Consider the following 17,069-nt stretch of genomic DNA (forward strand, 5'->3'; position numbering starts at 1 on the left):
ACCCAGTGTGTCTGTGCCGAAACGATATCGCTAACTCAGCAGCTGTGGCCGCCCACGGCACAGCACTCTTCTCCAATGAGGTAAAGTTTCCACCTCTAAACCAATAGCTGTGCATGGATACAGAACACTGTCAGTTAACACATACGACTATTGGTTTAGAGGTGGAAATGTCACATCATTGGAGAAGAATGCTGTGCCTTTGGCGGCCGGACAAACTGAGTTAGCGATATAGTTTCGGCACAGATAGGGTGAGTAACATTTTTTTTAGTAAATGGTGACTGAAGCTAATGATTATTTTTTAGTAATGGTAAATCCTAGTGTTTGTTATACGCCTGGATTTACCATCACTTTAAACTGATTGAATAAACCATGACATTTTAAACAACTTTCCAATTTACTTCTAGTATCTATTTTGCTTAGTTCAAACACTGCTGTCATAGACTGCTAAAGACTCCTGGGCTCCTATCAGCCTACCTAGGCTTACTCTTCAACAATGGATACCAAAAGAACAAAGCAGAAGTAAATCGGAAATTTGTTTAAAATTGCATGTTCTATCTGAACAATGAAAATATAATTATATATATATATAGCTAACATTAACAGATTTTATTTAATTTCTACAGTTGGGGGGGGGGTGGTATAAAATCCAGAATGTGTTTTGCATAATATTCTTGTACCCAGACAGTGGGAAAAGCCAAATATCCTAGGGTAGATATTGACAGGCATATTTACACAATTATATATACACTTCAGAAAAATGAATCAAATAAAAATAATTTTATATATTTTCATAAATTTAACAAAATAAAACAACATTGCATTTCATATTTATGATATCAGATTCATTTGTACCCAATGTTCAATCTAATTTAGACAAAGTTCTTTCACATTTAGTTTACTTTATTAGGGCTAACGTTACAGGGTTGGTTGCTTCTATGTATTATCTTTTGTAAAATAAAAAAATAAAAATATATTGATAGTATAGTTTGAAGGCACATATATATATAAGCAATACAAAAAGGGTTTAATCATGCAGACCAGAAATAATGTTTTCATTTTTAGTAAAAGAACATTGAATATTGTGATTTGATAATTGGATTATAAATATATGTGTTGATCAAATTCATTTTAAAAAGGTCTGTACATGGCTATGGAGAATATTTCTTGGCATACAGTTCTCCAAACTGTTTGTTTCTTGCAATATAAATATTTAATAACATATGAGAATGCAAAACAGTAAACACGTTGTTGCAATGCATTTTTCGTGCATATCTTTTTTTTAAAAACATGGCAAATATTTATATTGGAGATATGGAAGAACTTAAGAAATAGGTTTGCATATTATGTGTGACATCTCCATTATATTCCAGATATCTTCATATTCTCAGAAAGCAAGGAACCTGAAAAGAAGAAAGAAAAACAAATGTGGTCACTTCTTACATTGCAGTCAGGTGATTAATTAAACAACTCAGAGAAGAGATTGTCTGGCAGGTCAATCGCTTGCCCAATGTCTTACACTCAGTCTGTTCCATACCTCTACAGTAAATAATAAATAGCCTCTGAGCAGATATAGAAAACACACACCCTGGTGGTCACTTCAATGGTACCAGTAAGCCATAAAGGTATTTGAGTAGCCAAAGCCATGGGACTACAAAAATGTTAATGTTTTTAGTGTGCCATTAAATTTATCAGCTAACAATGGGTTTGTCAAAGTGAAAAATAACAAGCCTAATGTAGAAATATGTCTTTAAATTCCAGAAGCAATATAAACAATACAATTCTTACCTGTATATTATCATCCAAGCAAAGATACAAGCATCACCATACCCATAAACTGGGTAAACAGTATCAAGGGAGTGAAAAGGGACCATACTGGCCATAAAGCAGCATTATAACTGAAAAATAAAATGAGCAGGCTGTTATACTCTTACACATAAACATCATATGTAGAAATATGGCTATATCTATACAAAATTGGCTTGCCTGTAATTTATAGAAAAATGTAAATATTGGTTTGAGCATATGACATAAAAGCTTATAACAAACAAAAAGATCAGTACAACTAAAATATGTAAATATAAAAGTGCTACTTGTCATTTACATTGCAAATGTGGGGACTCAATATTTAGGCCAAACCTTGAGATTCCTTAAAGTAAGGATTTTAGAGCATCTCAATAATATAAAAGACAAGTGAAAAGATCATGACGTTCTTATGCATCACATTGTTTGTTCTAAATATACACCGTCAGATTCTATATGACTAGGAATATGAACAGAAACAGAAAATGCTCTCCTCAAAAAATATATAAAAGGGTTAAACAAAAAATAAAATCTGTTCCCTTTATAGAAAAAAATGTTAATATTTCACAACTTGATTTTATAATTCACACTGATTAAAGGTTTTTTTAATAATATTAATTAATTATGGTTATTACTTTATTCCTTATAGTTGGAATCATATTAAGATTTAGAAACATGTAGGTATTTATACATGAAATAAATTGATCAGATAATTTTGCTTTAAAAAAATCATGGTCACTTTAAACAAATATTGTCTTTCTTTTTGGTTTATAAAGATTCCAAAAGACTTCTTTAAATTTGAATTGTAACTTAGAGGGAACTGAGAATTGAAAAAAAAGCCTTGAAAGCGGACTGCTTTACAAACTATAAGTGGAGTTGAGAACTGATACACGGACACAGAACTAAATGAAGAGAATGGACTTTATGTATTTATGAGTTATGCTGATTGGTCCTTTAGGATTGAAGCTATATGATCCGATTGTACCTATTGATATATAACATGCTGAAAATGTTTTTAAAGTCTTTAAAAGGGTGATTACGGGTTTTCCTTATAGTTCTGAACAGTACAGAGTTAAAATAAAGATAATTTTAAGATGCTTACGACACCAGAGTTGCGCTCTGACAACATGCTAAATCCTCTGGCATAAGATAACTTTTAGTGTAAAGGAAATATAATTTACTATCAATAAAAATTAGATCCAATGTAATTGATGAAACAATTTATTAAAATAAAAAAAACTCCAATAAAAAGCTCTCAACGTGTTTCAACAGACCCTGCTGTCTTTGTTTAGAGCAGTTTAATCTTTTTAAAAAAAGAGTTAGAACACTTGTCTCCAAAGATCAGTATTTATAACATTTATGTGCAGGACTCGTGACTCTCTTTGAACAATCAAAGGTCTTGAGAGACAGGTTTACAATAATTGAACACACCTGTTATAGTGAAAAGGAAATACATCTGATGAACCCAAATTAAAATTGTGTTATAATAAAAAAAATTAAATAGAAAATCAAAATCATATTATAGAAAACTACAATATTTTATTAAAAAACCCAACAACTTTCATAATATGTTTAAATATATATCAGTTTTAAAAATAACAATTAATCATAGAGAACATACTCCTGTGTGTATTTTCCTTTTAGTTTGTGCCTTGCTTTGTATGAATCACATTAGATTTAGAATTAATATTTCCAGCACATTATGAGAAACTGAAATAACAAAAGAGCAGAGGGGAATTATACATTAAAAGGGACACCGAACCAAATCTGTCTATATTGATATTGTACAACATACATTGTATTTCTGCTCTCTGATATTTGGGGAAATTCCATTAAAAGGAATGACCTTTTTCCTTTCAATCAGCAATAACCAACCCATAGGCCAAATGGTCAGGCATTCCTGATCTAGATAATTTCTAATATTCTATTTCGACGTAAGTTGCCCTACAAATATAACAATCATTTTACATACATTTAAAAGGGATACAAACTCAAAATGTTTTTCATGGTTCAGATAGAGCATACAATTTTAAACAATGTACCAATTTACTTCAATGATCAAATTTGCTTCCCACTACTGGGATCTAGCTGAACAAATCAGGTGCGCCAATGATGAGATAAATATATGTTCAGTCACCAATCAGCAGCTTCCAGTAGTGCACTGCTGCTCATGAGTCTACCTAGGTATGCTTGTCAACAAAGGATACCAAGACAACAAATCAAATTTAATAATAGAAGTAAATTGGAAAGTTTTTTTTTTAATTGAATGTGCTATCAGACTAACAAAAAATATCTAACTAGCATAAGCTTTAAGAAATAATCATGCTGTTCTGCAATAATGTGCATTGGAAATATACTAGAAAGGTACACAATGGTGACTTCACAGGCATAGACAGACTGCATAGCTTCACAATAGAAAAAAGCAACACTTAAAATTATCTAAACTTACCAAATTGCCGCAATTACAAAAGTGCTAACAGCAAATGGAACCAATGCTGGATATTGTGAATCATAATCACTAATGCCGCAGCGCCACTCAAGATAGATTATGCAATACAATGCTATAAGTACACTAGCACCCAACAACGAAGTTCCAATCATCAACCACCAACTGTAAGAAAAAAACACAATTTGTTAGGAATATTACAATACCCTTTTTTACAGCCTGTGTAATTGCTGCTCTGTCATGTGCATGGTAGAACATGTTTGAGTTTAAAGTTCCTCTTTTTGCCACTTAAATGACCATGTGATATCTATTTTGTTCGACACACTGAAGGTGTAATGGGACCTCTGTTGTTCATGGGTCAATTACTAAAAGACTTATTTAACATAATAAAAACACAGGAATACTTAGTACAAAAAAAGCGACATTAAACTCAAGATTAAATGTCCCTTTACAAATCTTTAATTAAGGAAAATCAAACAACATTGCAATATGTTTTTATTATTTTGCTAGCTGTTGCTGTACAATATCTCTGAAATGTGTGTTTCTTGCACCTAGAGAAGCTAGACTGCCACTATTTCACTTAAAGGGATATTAAACAGTATGAGATTGTAATATAAAATGTGTAGTTTAAAAAAAAAAAAAACTTTTTAATAAACTTCCATTTTTTATTGGGTCTACTTTTCCTATAATTTAACTCTAAATCCCCCTAAATTTCTGAAAAGGAATGGACGCCGCCATGTCTAAGCTTAAAAGGGACATACACTCGATTTTTCTTTGTATAAATGTTTTGTAGATTATCTATTTAGATAGACCATTCAGATTCATTTTTTTTTTAAATGTATAGTTTTGTTTATTTTTAAACAACATTGCTCTGATTTTCAGACTCCTAACCAAGCCCCAAAGTTTTAGGAGAATACTGATGTATACCTAGTCCAGCTTGCTTCTGTTTACTGTAAAGGGTCTTTTCATATGCAGAGGAAGGGTGAGGGGGGAGTGTCTGCTATTTCCCACTTGCAGTGGGTTTTTCAGATAACCTTTTCAACAGAGCTAAACAGAGCTTCTAAGTAAGTTTTTAAACAGTTTTATACTGGATTTTTATATAAGTATCTGTGCATATTCTTTATAGTAGTGTCTATTACATGCAGTTATATGAAAATTGGTGTATACTGTCCCACGTTTTGAGCTTATCTCACTGTCCTGCTGCAAACAATTAGGAACAGCTATAAAGTAGGCAATAAAATAGACTAATACAAACAAGGTTGGTTGGGTTTCCACACAGTCTTGTTATACTTTATTGCCTGGTATATATTTATTTCCCTTTCCACAGAAGACAGAGATAAATAGAAATCTATTTCATAAATGGCGGCAGCCGTTACTTTATAGACTCTAAAGTACTTTATAGAAACTAAACATTTACACTTATACCATCAATATGTAAACAACTAATATAATGATACAAATACAGCTACACATTATTCTAAGACTAATCTTTGCTTAGAACAAATCATTATGTCTAGCACAGTAATTTGCAACCTTTTTTTTGCCGTGGCACACTTTTTTATATTAAAAAATCCTGTGGCACACCACCATCCCAAAATTTTACAAAATCCACACATTGTAGCCTAATACATGATATATATACATATATATACATCATTATGAATGTTTGTGAATGAATGTCAATATGTCATGTATAGTTTGTAAAAGGCATGGCATGACGGCACAGTACAGTATATATATATATATATATATATATATATATATATATATATATATATATACACTGTACTGTGCCGTCATGCCATGCCTTTTACAAACTATACATGACATATTGACATTCATTCACAAACATTCATAATGATTGTCTGTGAATGAATGTCAATGTCATGGTTGTAAATGATGCCTGATGAGCCTGTCACATACCTCCCAATATTTCAAAATTTGAAAGAGGGACACCCCCGCACTGTTGTCAGTCTGCCGCGGCACACCTGAGGATCTCTCACGGCACACTAGTGTGCCACAGCACACTGGTTGAAAAACACTGGTCTAGCATATATTTACTGTTTTATAACCCTTTAAGAATGGGAAATTTACAGGACACTGCTGCATCATGCACAGTGATTAGTTATCTCAGTGCACATCTGTCCATAATTGGGCAAAGCAAAGGAAACTGGAAAACACAGATTTCTCCTCTATTTGCAAATTATGCAAATACAATAACATGTTCAATTACTTTAAAACATTTATTTTGCAATATAGTGCTAATATACACAATGAGTTACTTTAAAGGGACATTAAATACATCTCATCCATCTCCATCTGAATATGGGTGCCACCATTTTGGAGCCTAGGTTTTACTGCAGGTATCTGAAGGATAGTTGCTGCACACGTCAGCTCTGTAATGTAGTGAAAGATAGATTTCAACATAGCAGCACCCATGATTTACAGGGAGGTGGGGGAAAAACCTTGGTACTATGTTAATATATTTAGTCCCTTTAATGGCCCCACAAGTGAAAAAAGACCACTCCTTATAAGGTCTAAGTTGTTTGCTGGTTTATTTTAAAGAGCATGGATACATTTTCTTGTACACACTATTTCTATATTTTAAGTGCCCCTTCCAGGATGTGACAAATATAAGAAGAGTAAACGATCACAGAGATATAATGTACAGTGTGGCATAAATCAAAAGAAATAAACTTTAAAAGCAATCTGAATAATAAGCTAATGTAGTCCATAGTTTAGAACAATATAAATAAATAAAAAAATGGAACAGTTATAAAACTCACTAAGGTATCAGCTAGAAATCATACATAAATGTTAAAAAGATAGAAACTACATTGCCCTTCAATTGCCGCCTCCCAAGATTTTCTCAAAACTTATATGCAAATTGTGCACAGGGGGCACGCATGAGGGGAACAAGACCGATATTTTAACTGCTTACTCCTGAAGAAGACAATGTTCAGCTAAAGAAACTTTTTAAAATCAAAATACATCTAGGATCTTTCTACTGACCCATTTGTTTTGGTAAATTGACCAATCAGAATGCAGTAGAAGTCAGCTATGCAAATCTTACATGCGGCAGCCAAGATTTTTAATAAAATTCTCTAACAACCACTGATGAGTTGTTTCTTTTGCATGTGTATATATCCTCTGGTGGAGAGCTGAGAACCTGAAGTTATTGATGCCTTTTGGAGGAGCAGATTGCCAGTAACAAAACTGGAGGGGGTATTACTAAAGGGACCCTCAAGTCAAAATTAAACTGTCATGATTCAGATAGAACATGCAATTTTAAACAACTTCCCAATTTACTTCCATTAACAAAATGTGCACAGTCTTTTTATATTTACACTTTTTGAGTCACCAGCTCTTACTGAGCATGTGCAAGAATTCACAGAATATACTTATATGCATTTGTGATTGGCTGATGGCTGTCACATGATACAGGAGGAGTGGAAATAGACATAACTTTGAAATGTGTCAGAAAATGTTTTACTACTCATTTGAAGTTCAGACTGAGTGACATTGCAAGGTCTTTTTATCATGCATTTGCTGATTATGCAAATCTACTGTATTTACCCAGTGCTGGGAACAGAAAATGAACTGTGTTTTTCCTCATCTTCTTTCCTTAATGGAAAAACTGTGTACAACTGCATGACAAATGTAGGGTGCCATAAAAAGAGAAATCTCTTCACCTTAAAATGCAAAGCTATATACAGTATATAAAGCTACATACATATTAAAGGGATAGTAAAGTCAAAATTCATGATTCAGGTAGGGCATGCAATTTAAAAAAACTTCCTAATTTACTTTTATCATCAAATTTCATTTGTTCTTTTGGTATTCTTAGTTGAAAGCTAAACCTAGGTAGCCTCATATGCTAATTTCTAAGCCCATGAAGGCCACCTGTTATCTGAATGCATTTGACAGTTTCTCACAGCTAGAGGGTGTTAGATCATGTGATTCATATAGATAACATTGTGCTCATGCACGTGGAGTTATTTAAGAGTCAGCACTAATTGCCTGAAATGCAAGTCTGTCAAAAGATCTGAGATAAGGAGGCAGTCTGCAGAAGCTTAGATACAAAGTAATTACAGAGCTAAAAAGTATATTTCTATAACAGTGTTGGTTATGCAAAACTGGGGAATGCTAAATAGAGGGATTATCTATCTTTTTAAACAATAAAATTTTTCGTGTTTACTATCCCTTTAAATCAAGAAAGACACACAACTCCTTTCTATTTTTTTTACTCTAAATCTGGTATATTATATATTATGCATTGCTATTTTTACATTGAATAAAGCACATGGTATTTGGAAAGTCATTTGAATTCTCATGTGTTGATTTTGTTTGTTTTGTTTTTTTGAGGTCTTGAGTGTCTTTGCTTTTATGTTTGGTCGACCGGGAAAAGCATAGATTCAGCTCCCCCCACACACACACATTTCTTTAAACCTGTGGTCCTATGGAAAAAGAAAACTGGTACTTTGACTTATAATAACAGAAGTCAGAAACAAATGCTTAAAGCAATACACCATCTTTGTGAATAAAATGCTGGAAATAGGTGGGGCGTGTCTAACCACCGACCGTGATGGCTGCTTTCTAACAGGGCTCAATAGAGGAGTGCTTAAAACTGCTGTTTTTCACACCTATTTGTCACATACTAAGCCTAATTCGAGATAATTAGTGTTTGTGGAGCAGTATTGGACATTATTTGTTGTTCGACTTTAGCCCAGCAGTCCAGAATCAATGAGGTACGCAGCAGAGGCCTGTTGACGGCCTGGAACCTCATTCACCCCTCCATAGTTCTGAAGATATCAGATATTACCAGCCGGTTGTGCTGAAGATTGGAACGTTCTCTATGCATCACCTTTTCATAAGGGTAAAAAGACAAATTGGACACTGAACAAACCTGAGATATACTGCGTATAATAGTGCGTCTATAAGTTTTGGGAAGCACAGCCCTAATACTATTACTTGAGAAGTAGCGGGGCCAATATGGCGGCAGCAAGTAATTGGCAAGAATCGATGATTAAGCTGCTAAATAGACGCTTTGAGGAACTGGAGCGGAGCCTCATCAGTATCCTATCATATGTTCCTGATCACTCACCCCTGGTAGAGGGAAAGCGGCACCCACAGATGCAGGGAGCTTCTTCGGACTCATTGCTTAAAGGGGCGGCTAGTGAGAGTGGACGGCTGCAGATGGATGTGAAATCTATTTGTGTCTATCCGGGACTTTATGCTTCCCTGCATGAGGAGAATCCTCTTTCCCCAATCGCCGCTACTATAGTGAATCAATTGCCCTATTCTTTGGCTTTGGATGGGGGAGATTTGACCGGCCCCCTGCATTCTCCCGGCACTTTTACCTCAGTCCTACACCAACAAGCCGCTCAGACCACAGCTGAAGGACCTGCACCTGACATATTTGAGGCTGCGGTGTCGATGCAGCGAGCCCTATATAAACCGGCTCTAGTCATTAACAGTCCAGTGGAACAGGGAGAGGATCCGGACATTTTGCCCTACCTGATTGAGCCGGGATTCGCAACGGGCGGCATGTTGAGCAAGCTAAGTAACAGCTATCACATAGAGGTACTAAATAAGGACACACTACCGGAGACCTGCCTTATCATGCTAGCGCTGGAGTGGGACGCAGCTACGGACTCTGACAAAAGTTCTATATTTGCAAACAGTGTTATACAACCTAAGTCAGAGGAGCTTTTTGCTAAAGCTTACAAGTATCTGACAATCAATCTGGAATTTAGTATCAGTGTGACACCGGCTATACAACGTGAAAAGGGAAGCGCAGTCATTTTAGAGAGGTGCTGGGAACCGCTTGATCTAAAGGTTACATGGGCGGTAAACTTCTTGGCAGACAAACTTACAGTTCTTGTCAGCGATACCGAATTATTACAGCTATATGGTACGCTTGGTGAAGCAGCTCCCTTGGGGGAAAACATGAGAGTTGGTCTTGAGTGCAGAGCTCTCCTGCGAATAACTGATATCCAGAATGGTACCCGTAACCGGTCTCAATGGCTTGAGATGAAAGCTGGACATCCGATGCGGTTCAGGAGATCTGGAATGGGGTGATGTATTTAAACAACTATACCAAGTTGCCAAATGGGTTTACATCTTCATATGAATCTCTTTGTACTGTAAACTGCGGCAACCTACATTATGCCATGGCCAACTTGGACTGAACTTTACTCGTAGTACAATTGGTACAAGACTTTATGATAGTCACTGTCACAATATATCTTGATGTTTATTGATATTGTTTCACCCAATTTTAATATGGTTTAATTGTTATTGTTCTCTATGTTAATGATAGTTATCATCTATGGCTTTATTCTAACTGATATGCTATTGCTAAGCACCTAGCAGGTCCAGAAACTAATGAGATCTACACAGACATCTAGAGAAACGCTTCCTAAGGAGACTATAATGCTCTAAATCTAGAAGTTTTTCATTGCAGATTTCATATAGTCCAAGGTAGTTTTATATTCAGATATATTGTCCTATAAATATACTGGAAGAGGATTTGTCTGTGAGCCCAAGGGTGTCTAGTTATTTGATACCCACCCATAGTCAGCTTTTAGATATGTCAAGGCCACTTTATTTCTTTTTTTATATACCCGCCAATAGTTTAGAAAGTCAAACTGTTATGCTTTAATAATGCCGGTGACTCTCCTTGCTTAGTTAATTTAGGGTATACATTAGATAGTATATTGTGTTAGACATCTTTCATATATTACTTGTACCTGCTGCTTTTTTTTTGAGATCAGTGGAACTGCAAATGCATATAAGGTTACCTATATACTGCACCCATATTTTATTTTCTGCCTATTATGCTTTCATGGTATGCTATATTATCTTCAGTGTATAGGGTTGTTTTAGTTGTTTAATTATATGCCCCTTGAGCTATAATTTTTCTATTTTTTTTTTTTACCTTTTAAAACTCAACCCCTATTGGCAATTATTATCCCTTAGATATTATGCTCCTCTCCTTATTGTCTACTCTAATAGGCCCCCAGAACATTAGCAATCTCCCATGTGTTTATACTAAATCATGACTACCTACTATTGGTTTATTTTGGGTTGCTCCAGTTCTATCTAGTTGGATACGCATATACTATGTGTGTTATACCTAACATAGTTGAACATAAAAAATAGAGAAAAGGGACGGCACAACAAAAAATTTAAAAAAATGAGATTAACCAGTTGAGATCCAAAAGTGGTCTCATCTTGTGCATGACGGCCCCCTGTTCCATTCCGTTTCTAATAGAACTAGGAGGTTCAAGAGTGGCCTCAGCGGCATAGTAGAGGGCCTAAGGTTTGTGTAGCAAGCACTATGTTTCTTACCAAAGCTGAATATGGCCATATTAATGTACTCTGTTAATTGTCTTTTGATTATATCTGCCATATATCTGATCACTGTCTTTGTGTATAGACTCTATGGCTTTGTAATGTTTGCCTGTCTTGTTTTGAATCTCAATAAAAAATATAAACAAAAAAAAAAAAAAAAAATGCTGGAAATATGAAAGACTGAGTAGCCGTAGCTTTAAAAGTTTCTGAGTATCCATATGACAAACTGGTTAGTGTGAGCACAGCAAAACAAGCTACATAGTTCACATTAAAAACAATGTAGTTAAAGGGACATGAAACACAATATTTTTTTTTCTTTTGTGATTCAGATAGACTTTTCAATGTACTTCTATTATCTAATTTGTTTTGTACTTTTAGTATCCTTTGTCGAAAAGGATACCTGGGTAGGCTTATGAGCTTTTGATTGGTTGCTGCGTATATATGCTTACATGTTATTGGCTCACCCAGTGCGTTAACTAGCTCCCAGTAGTGTATTGTTGCTTCTTCAACAAAGGATATTAAGAGAATGAAGCAAATTAGCTAATAGAAGTAAATTGGGAAGTTGTTTAAAATTGTATTCTCTATCTGAAATATGAAAGAAAATGTTGGGTTTAATGTCCCTTTCATTTTAGCTCTGATCTATGGTCTTATTTCAAGAAATATACATTTTCAAACAATGACTAAAGTATTAAAACTGCATACCAGCCTTCCAGTAAAATTTCTTTAACAACTTGAAAAAAATCTGTATAATACGTTATAGAAATAGCTGCCAAAATCCAGAAAACAGAATGGATGTTTATTCTAGGGAGCGGCTTTGAATCTTTCTTTTCTTCATCATAGAACTCTAAGAAAAGAAAAAAGCAGGAAACAGAAATTTACACACAAATGTTAAGAGGGACAAGAAAGTCAAAATTAAACTCATGATTTAGTTAGAGCATGCGATTTAATAAAAAGAAAAAACTATCTTCTCCTGGTATTCTTTGCTGAAAAGCAAAGAGTTCACAGCTCATATACATATGAGTCAGTGATTGGCTGACGGTAGTCATGAGATACAAGGGACAAGGAAAGGAGAGATTGAAATTCATCAGAAAAAATATACTGCTTATTTGGAATTCAAGTAAGCAATATTGCATTGTCTTTATTATAGAAACAAATGCCAAATGTGTCTGCAGTCTGCAGCATTCAGCTATTTTCAGCACCGGATTTATTAGTGTAAAAGTGCAACACACACATATCTGGATGTGCACAGATATTTGTGCGTTACACTTACACTAAGAAATCCAACACCAAAAGTAGCAGAATCCTGCAGCCTGAAGATATATTTGACATTCATTTCTATAATGAATGCCAAATTTTTGCCCATGACTAATGACACATACACAATTGTATTTGTAGTAAATCACTAAAAGTGACCAAGACTTTAAAATCTGTCTGATGAGTTTATGTCAAATGAGGTTTGCTTCTCATGTGAACACTATACTATTTTTCCGCCACAGAGGGGTTAAAGCAAATTAATGTTTTATATTTAATAGTAGAAAAACATTCTGCCCCTGAATTTTGATAGGGAAGAGGTGTGAGGGATACAGTACTACCTAGCCCATGTCACTCCCATCTGCCTGCCACTTGTGCACACAGCGATTCTCGGACAGAAGCTGACATACAGAATGCTGAAGCATGTTCCGAGTTCGGCCAAGGGTAAATACGCTCCAGAGTGCTCTGTTCTAATCAGAGCCTTGGGCGCCACAACCACCTCTGGAAACCTAACCATGGGTCCCACCCGCACGTCTTGTGGTTCTCTGTCTGGGTAATACTCTATCAAAAGTATATAATAAAGCCACAGCACCACAAATATCTTCAAAGGATATTACCTTTATTCAACAGAAAACATGCAACGTTTTGGCCTCATAGGCCTTAATCATGCATTATATGGATTGATGCTCTATATGAGAGGGGAATGCAGTAACCCCTGCTACGTGCACCTACCACAAGATGGGAACTAAGAAACATAGTGTTCAGTCCTGGGCCTATTTATTATTTATGTATCTATCGAATCTATCTATCTATAGAATCTATCTTGTGGCCGGACTGTTATCCGACAGCCACTTGTCTGTCGGAATATTATCTGTCAGACAAATGTCCGTCAGATAACAGTCCGGCCACAGCACACAGCAGTGGGATGCAGTATCCTCCTCCTTCCGCTGCTTTTCTCCCCTTAAAGGGACAGTAAAACCAAAATAAAACTCATGATTCAAATAGAGCATATAGTTTTAACCCTTTCCACCCCTGTGCTGAGCTGTTTTGCAATTATCAGATGCTGCTCACATTTTTCAGTGAGAAAGCAAGACGATTCAAACACTACCAGTATCATAACACGTTCGAAACCTGGAACAAGAAGTGTGAATAAAATTAATTTTTTTAATTAAAATTTTAATAAACAAGGTTATAATAAATAGTGTGTATTTATGTTCCCCTAAAGTCTATAGTAAAAAAGAAGGGATTATCCTCGTATAAAGATGGGACTTTGGGATAGTTTTGTAACTTTGATCTGCACAAAGGGTCTCCCATGACCATTTATTCACACCAGTTCATCCCCTGGCTATTGAAACTTATACAGGGGGCTTTATTTTAAAGGGCCTTCTGGGTATTTTGATAACATTCACACTTAAAGGGTTAAACAACTTTCCAATGTATTAATATTATTTCATTTGCTTTGCTCTCTTGTATCCTTCACAGTAATGCATTTCTTTGACATAACTTGATTGGTGGAAGCCTTTTGTCATTGGCTCACCCGATATGTTCATCCTGCTCTCAGTAGTGTATAGCTGCCCCTTCAACAAAAGATATCAAGAGAATGAACCAAATTCGGCAATAGAATTACATTGGAAAGTTGTTTAAATTGTATGTTCTATCCCAATCATGAAAAAAAAATGGGTTTCATGTCCCTTTGACTTGATCCCAGGACCCACAAAAGGGAGGGATTAAATTGCTATTGCTGTAAATGTATTATACTGCAGTGATTTAATGCTTTAATGCTGGTGCTCCATTAAGAGAGTTAGACTGGCATTCAAATGATTAAAATACTATGCTTGTATTATTAAGTAAGGTTATGCTATGTTATATATAGTAATTAATAAATGGTTTTTAACCTTTTTTCAAAGTGTCTGTAATAAGTCAGGTACCAGTGGAACAAAGCGCTATCAACCTGGTTATTTTACATATTTTTAATATGCTCGCATTATAATGCAATAATAATAATGCAACAATAATGTTTGATGCAGAAAAAGAATGAAGGGTCTCATAAGCACATAGTGAAATTACAGGGGGGAAAAACAGCCTATCCTAGCTAAAATGTATGCAGACATCCCAACCTGGAAAAACTAATTTCAGGGAGGTGGCTTCACCCGCTACTGTAACGCCAACCCCCCCCCCAGTTATATATTGGACACCTTGAAACCCTAAATAAGATAGAGACTTATCGTTAGAAGTAGCTTCCCACTAAAAGCACATTAAAAAAAAGTAGCTTTATTGCACAACCGCATACAACAAACCTATTTCCCAGTGATCGTACGCTTGTTGAATGCTTAAATATTTTAGAATACGAAGTTTAATTACGTGCAGTAAATAAGGTAGTATTTGTGTTTTATTTTATTAGAATCAGTGGGGGCTTTTTGGTTACTGATGCATGCTTTGAGGGTTCTTTAACGTCCCAGCAACTAAAGGCATTCCTTAAAGGGACATAAAACACACATATTTTCTTTCATGATTCAGAAAGAGCATGCAATTTTAAACAACTTTCTAATTTACTTTTATTATCTAATTTGCTTCATTTTCTTGATATATTTTGCTGAAAAGCATATCTAGATAGGCTCAGTAGCTGCTGATTGGGTGCTGCACATAGATGCCTCGTGTGATTGGCTCACACATGTGCATTGCTATTTCTTCAACAGAGAATATCTAAAGAATGAAGCAAATTATATAATAGAAGTAAATTTGAATGCTGTTTAAAATTGTATTCTCTATCTGAATCATAAAAGAAAAAATTTGGGTTTAGTGTCCCTTTAAGAAACACTTTTCCGGATTTGGGCCACATTGGACCATGGTACTTGGAGTTTCAGGGAGATTGCATTCTATTTACTGGCATCAGTGAGCCGCTTTTACAATCAGAGAGACTCCCTGAACTTCAGGGAGAGTTGGGATGTCTGTGTAGCTGTATAAAGATTTACAATGTTTTATTGTTTAAACTAGGTAGCTTCCAAATATTAGGGCAATAGATCAATATAACAATCAGTAAAACTATATTTAACCGTGTAAACATAGTAAAAAGTAGCAACTATTAATAGTATCAAGGCTTCAAAATTAAGAAACTTCGGCTCATTGCTTTACAATACAGTACATGATTCTGCATCCCACTGACACGTTACTGTGTGTAGTGTACAGTGACAACTAATAGAGGAAATGAGCTGTGATCTACGGGAAACAGTGTAATTATGAGCAGGTAGACAGGGAAGCAGAGGGATATATATAAAAAAAAACGCTAAGAACACACCGCTACCCCCTGTTGCGGATTCTCGGAGCAGCGCTTCAGCCTGCTGCTGAAAACGCCGCCTCATCCCTTTCAGTTCATTATCTTCAAGTAGCGACGCCATCTTGAAAACTGCGCTAACCGGAAGCGGTAACCGGGAAGTGTACAGAGTTTACTATGGGAACAATACAGCTCTGTGATCACGTCACGCGATATATAGCTATGTAAACTGCTGTTCTGCAGTGCATTGTAGTCGTGTATGTCTGCGAGTGACCGCGTTTGTAGGCACCGGATTGTGTAATATTAATTGAAAAAGTGGTTCGTTTGTATACTCGCGGTCGTTTATAATCGGATTTTAGTTGAGCAAATTTTTACGCAAAGGCGAGTATACGAACATGCTAACCGTCCACGTTTGAATGATACGGAACAACAGGGATACTACATGGTCATCATTCTACACGCCCTCCCTTTATTTAATATCTCAAGATTAGGATCTCAATTCTAGTCTTCTACTCTCAGGTTCCCAGACAATCCTCTTATGCAATGATACGTTTCAGAGCAAAAGTTCAGCCGCACACGCCAAATCTGTAAAACAGCAATTAAATCTTCTAAACACAATGCGGCAGGGGGTTAATCCATAACAATCTTACGTTTCATACTCCTCAGAACACTTAATCATAGATGTTTAATCTACTATTAAAGGGCAGTCAAGTTCAAAATAAACTTTCATGATTCAAATAGGGCATGTAATTTTAAACAACTTTCTAATTTACTTTTATCACCAATTTTGCTTTGTTCCATTCTTTGTTGAAAGCTAAATCTAGGTAGGCTAGATCTTGATGGCTGTCTCTAATCTTAATGCATTTTGACAGTTTTTCACCTCTAGGGAGCGTTAGTTCATGTGTGTCATATAGATAACATTGAATTCACGCACCTGAAGTTACC

At 35.4% G+C, this 17,069-nt stretch overlaps 1 protein-coding gene across 1 annotated transcript; it reads right to left on the reverse strand.

Moving 5' to 3' along the window:
* Positions 1–762: 762 nt before the first annotated feature.
* TMEM128 (transmembrane protein 128) lies at positions 763–16,269 on the reverse strand. The gene is made up of 5 exons (XM_053700896.1): positions 16,149–16,269; positions 12,305–12,446; positions 4,250–4,411; positions 1,786–1,895; positions 763–1,400 (listed from the first exon to the last, which is right to left on the reverse strand). The coding sequence occupies exons 1-4, from the start codon at positions 16,246–16,248 to the stop codon at positions 1,796–1,798; spliced, it is 504 nt and encodes a 167-aa protein (XP_053556871.1). The 5' UTR covers positions 16,249–16,269; the 3' UTR covers positions 763–1,400; positions 1,786–1,795.
* Between the last annotated feature and the right edge of the window lie 800 nt (positions 16,270–17,069).

The sequence above is a fragment of the Bombina bombina genome, chromosome 2 (genome assembly GCF_027579735.1).
Source record: "Bombina bombina isolate aBomBom1 chromosome 2, aBomBom1.pri, whole genome shotgun sequence".
NCBI classification, from domain to species: domain Eukaryota; kingdom Metazoa; phylum Chordata; class Amphibia; order Anura; family Bombinatoridae; genus Bombina; species Bombina bombina.

Coding starts and splice junctions, on each gene's coding strand:
- TMEM128 (XM_053700896.1), bottom strand. CDS start 16,248: ATGGCGTCGCTACTTGAAGATAATGAACTGAAAGGGATGAGGCGGCGT. Junction 4,412..12,304: donor GAAATTTTACTGGAAGGCTG/GTATGCAGTTTT, acceptor TTTTTCTTACAG/TTGGTGGTTGATGATTGGAA. Junction 1,896..4,249: donor TTTGTAATTGCGGCAATTTG/GTAAGTTTAGAT, acceptor TTTATTTTTCAG/TTATAATGCTGCTTTATGGC.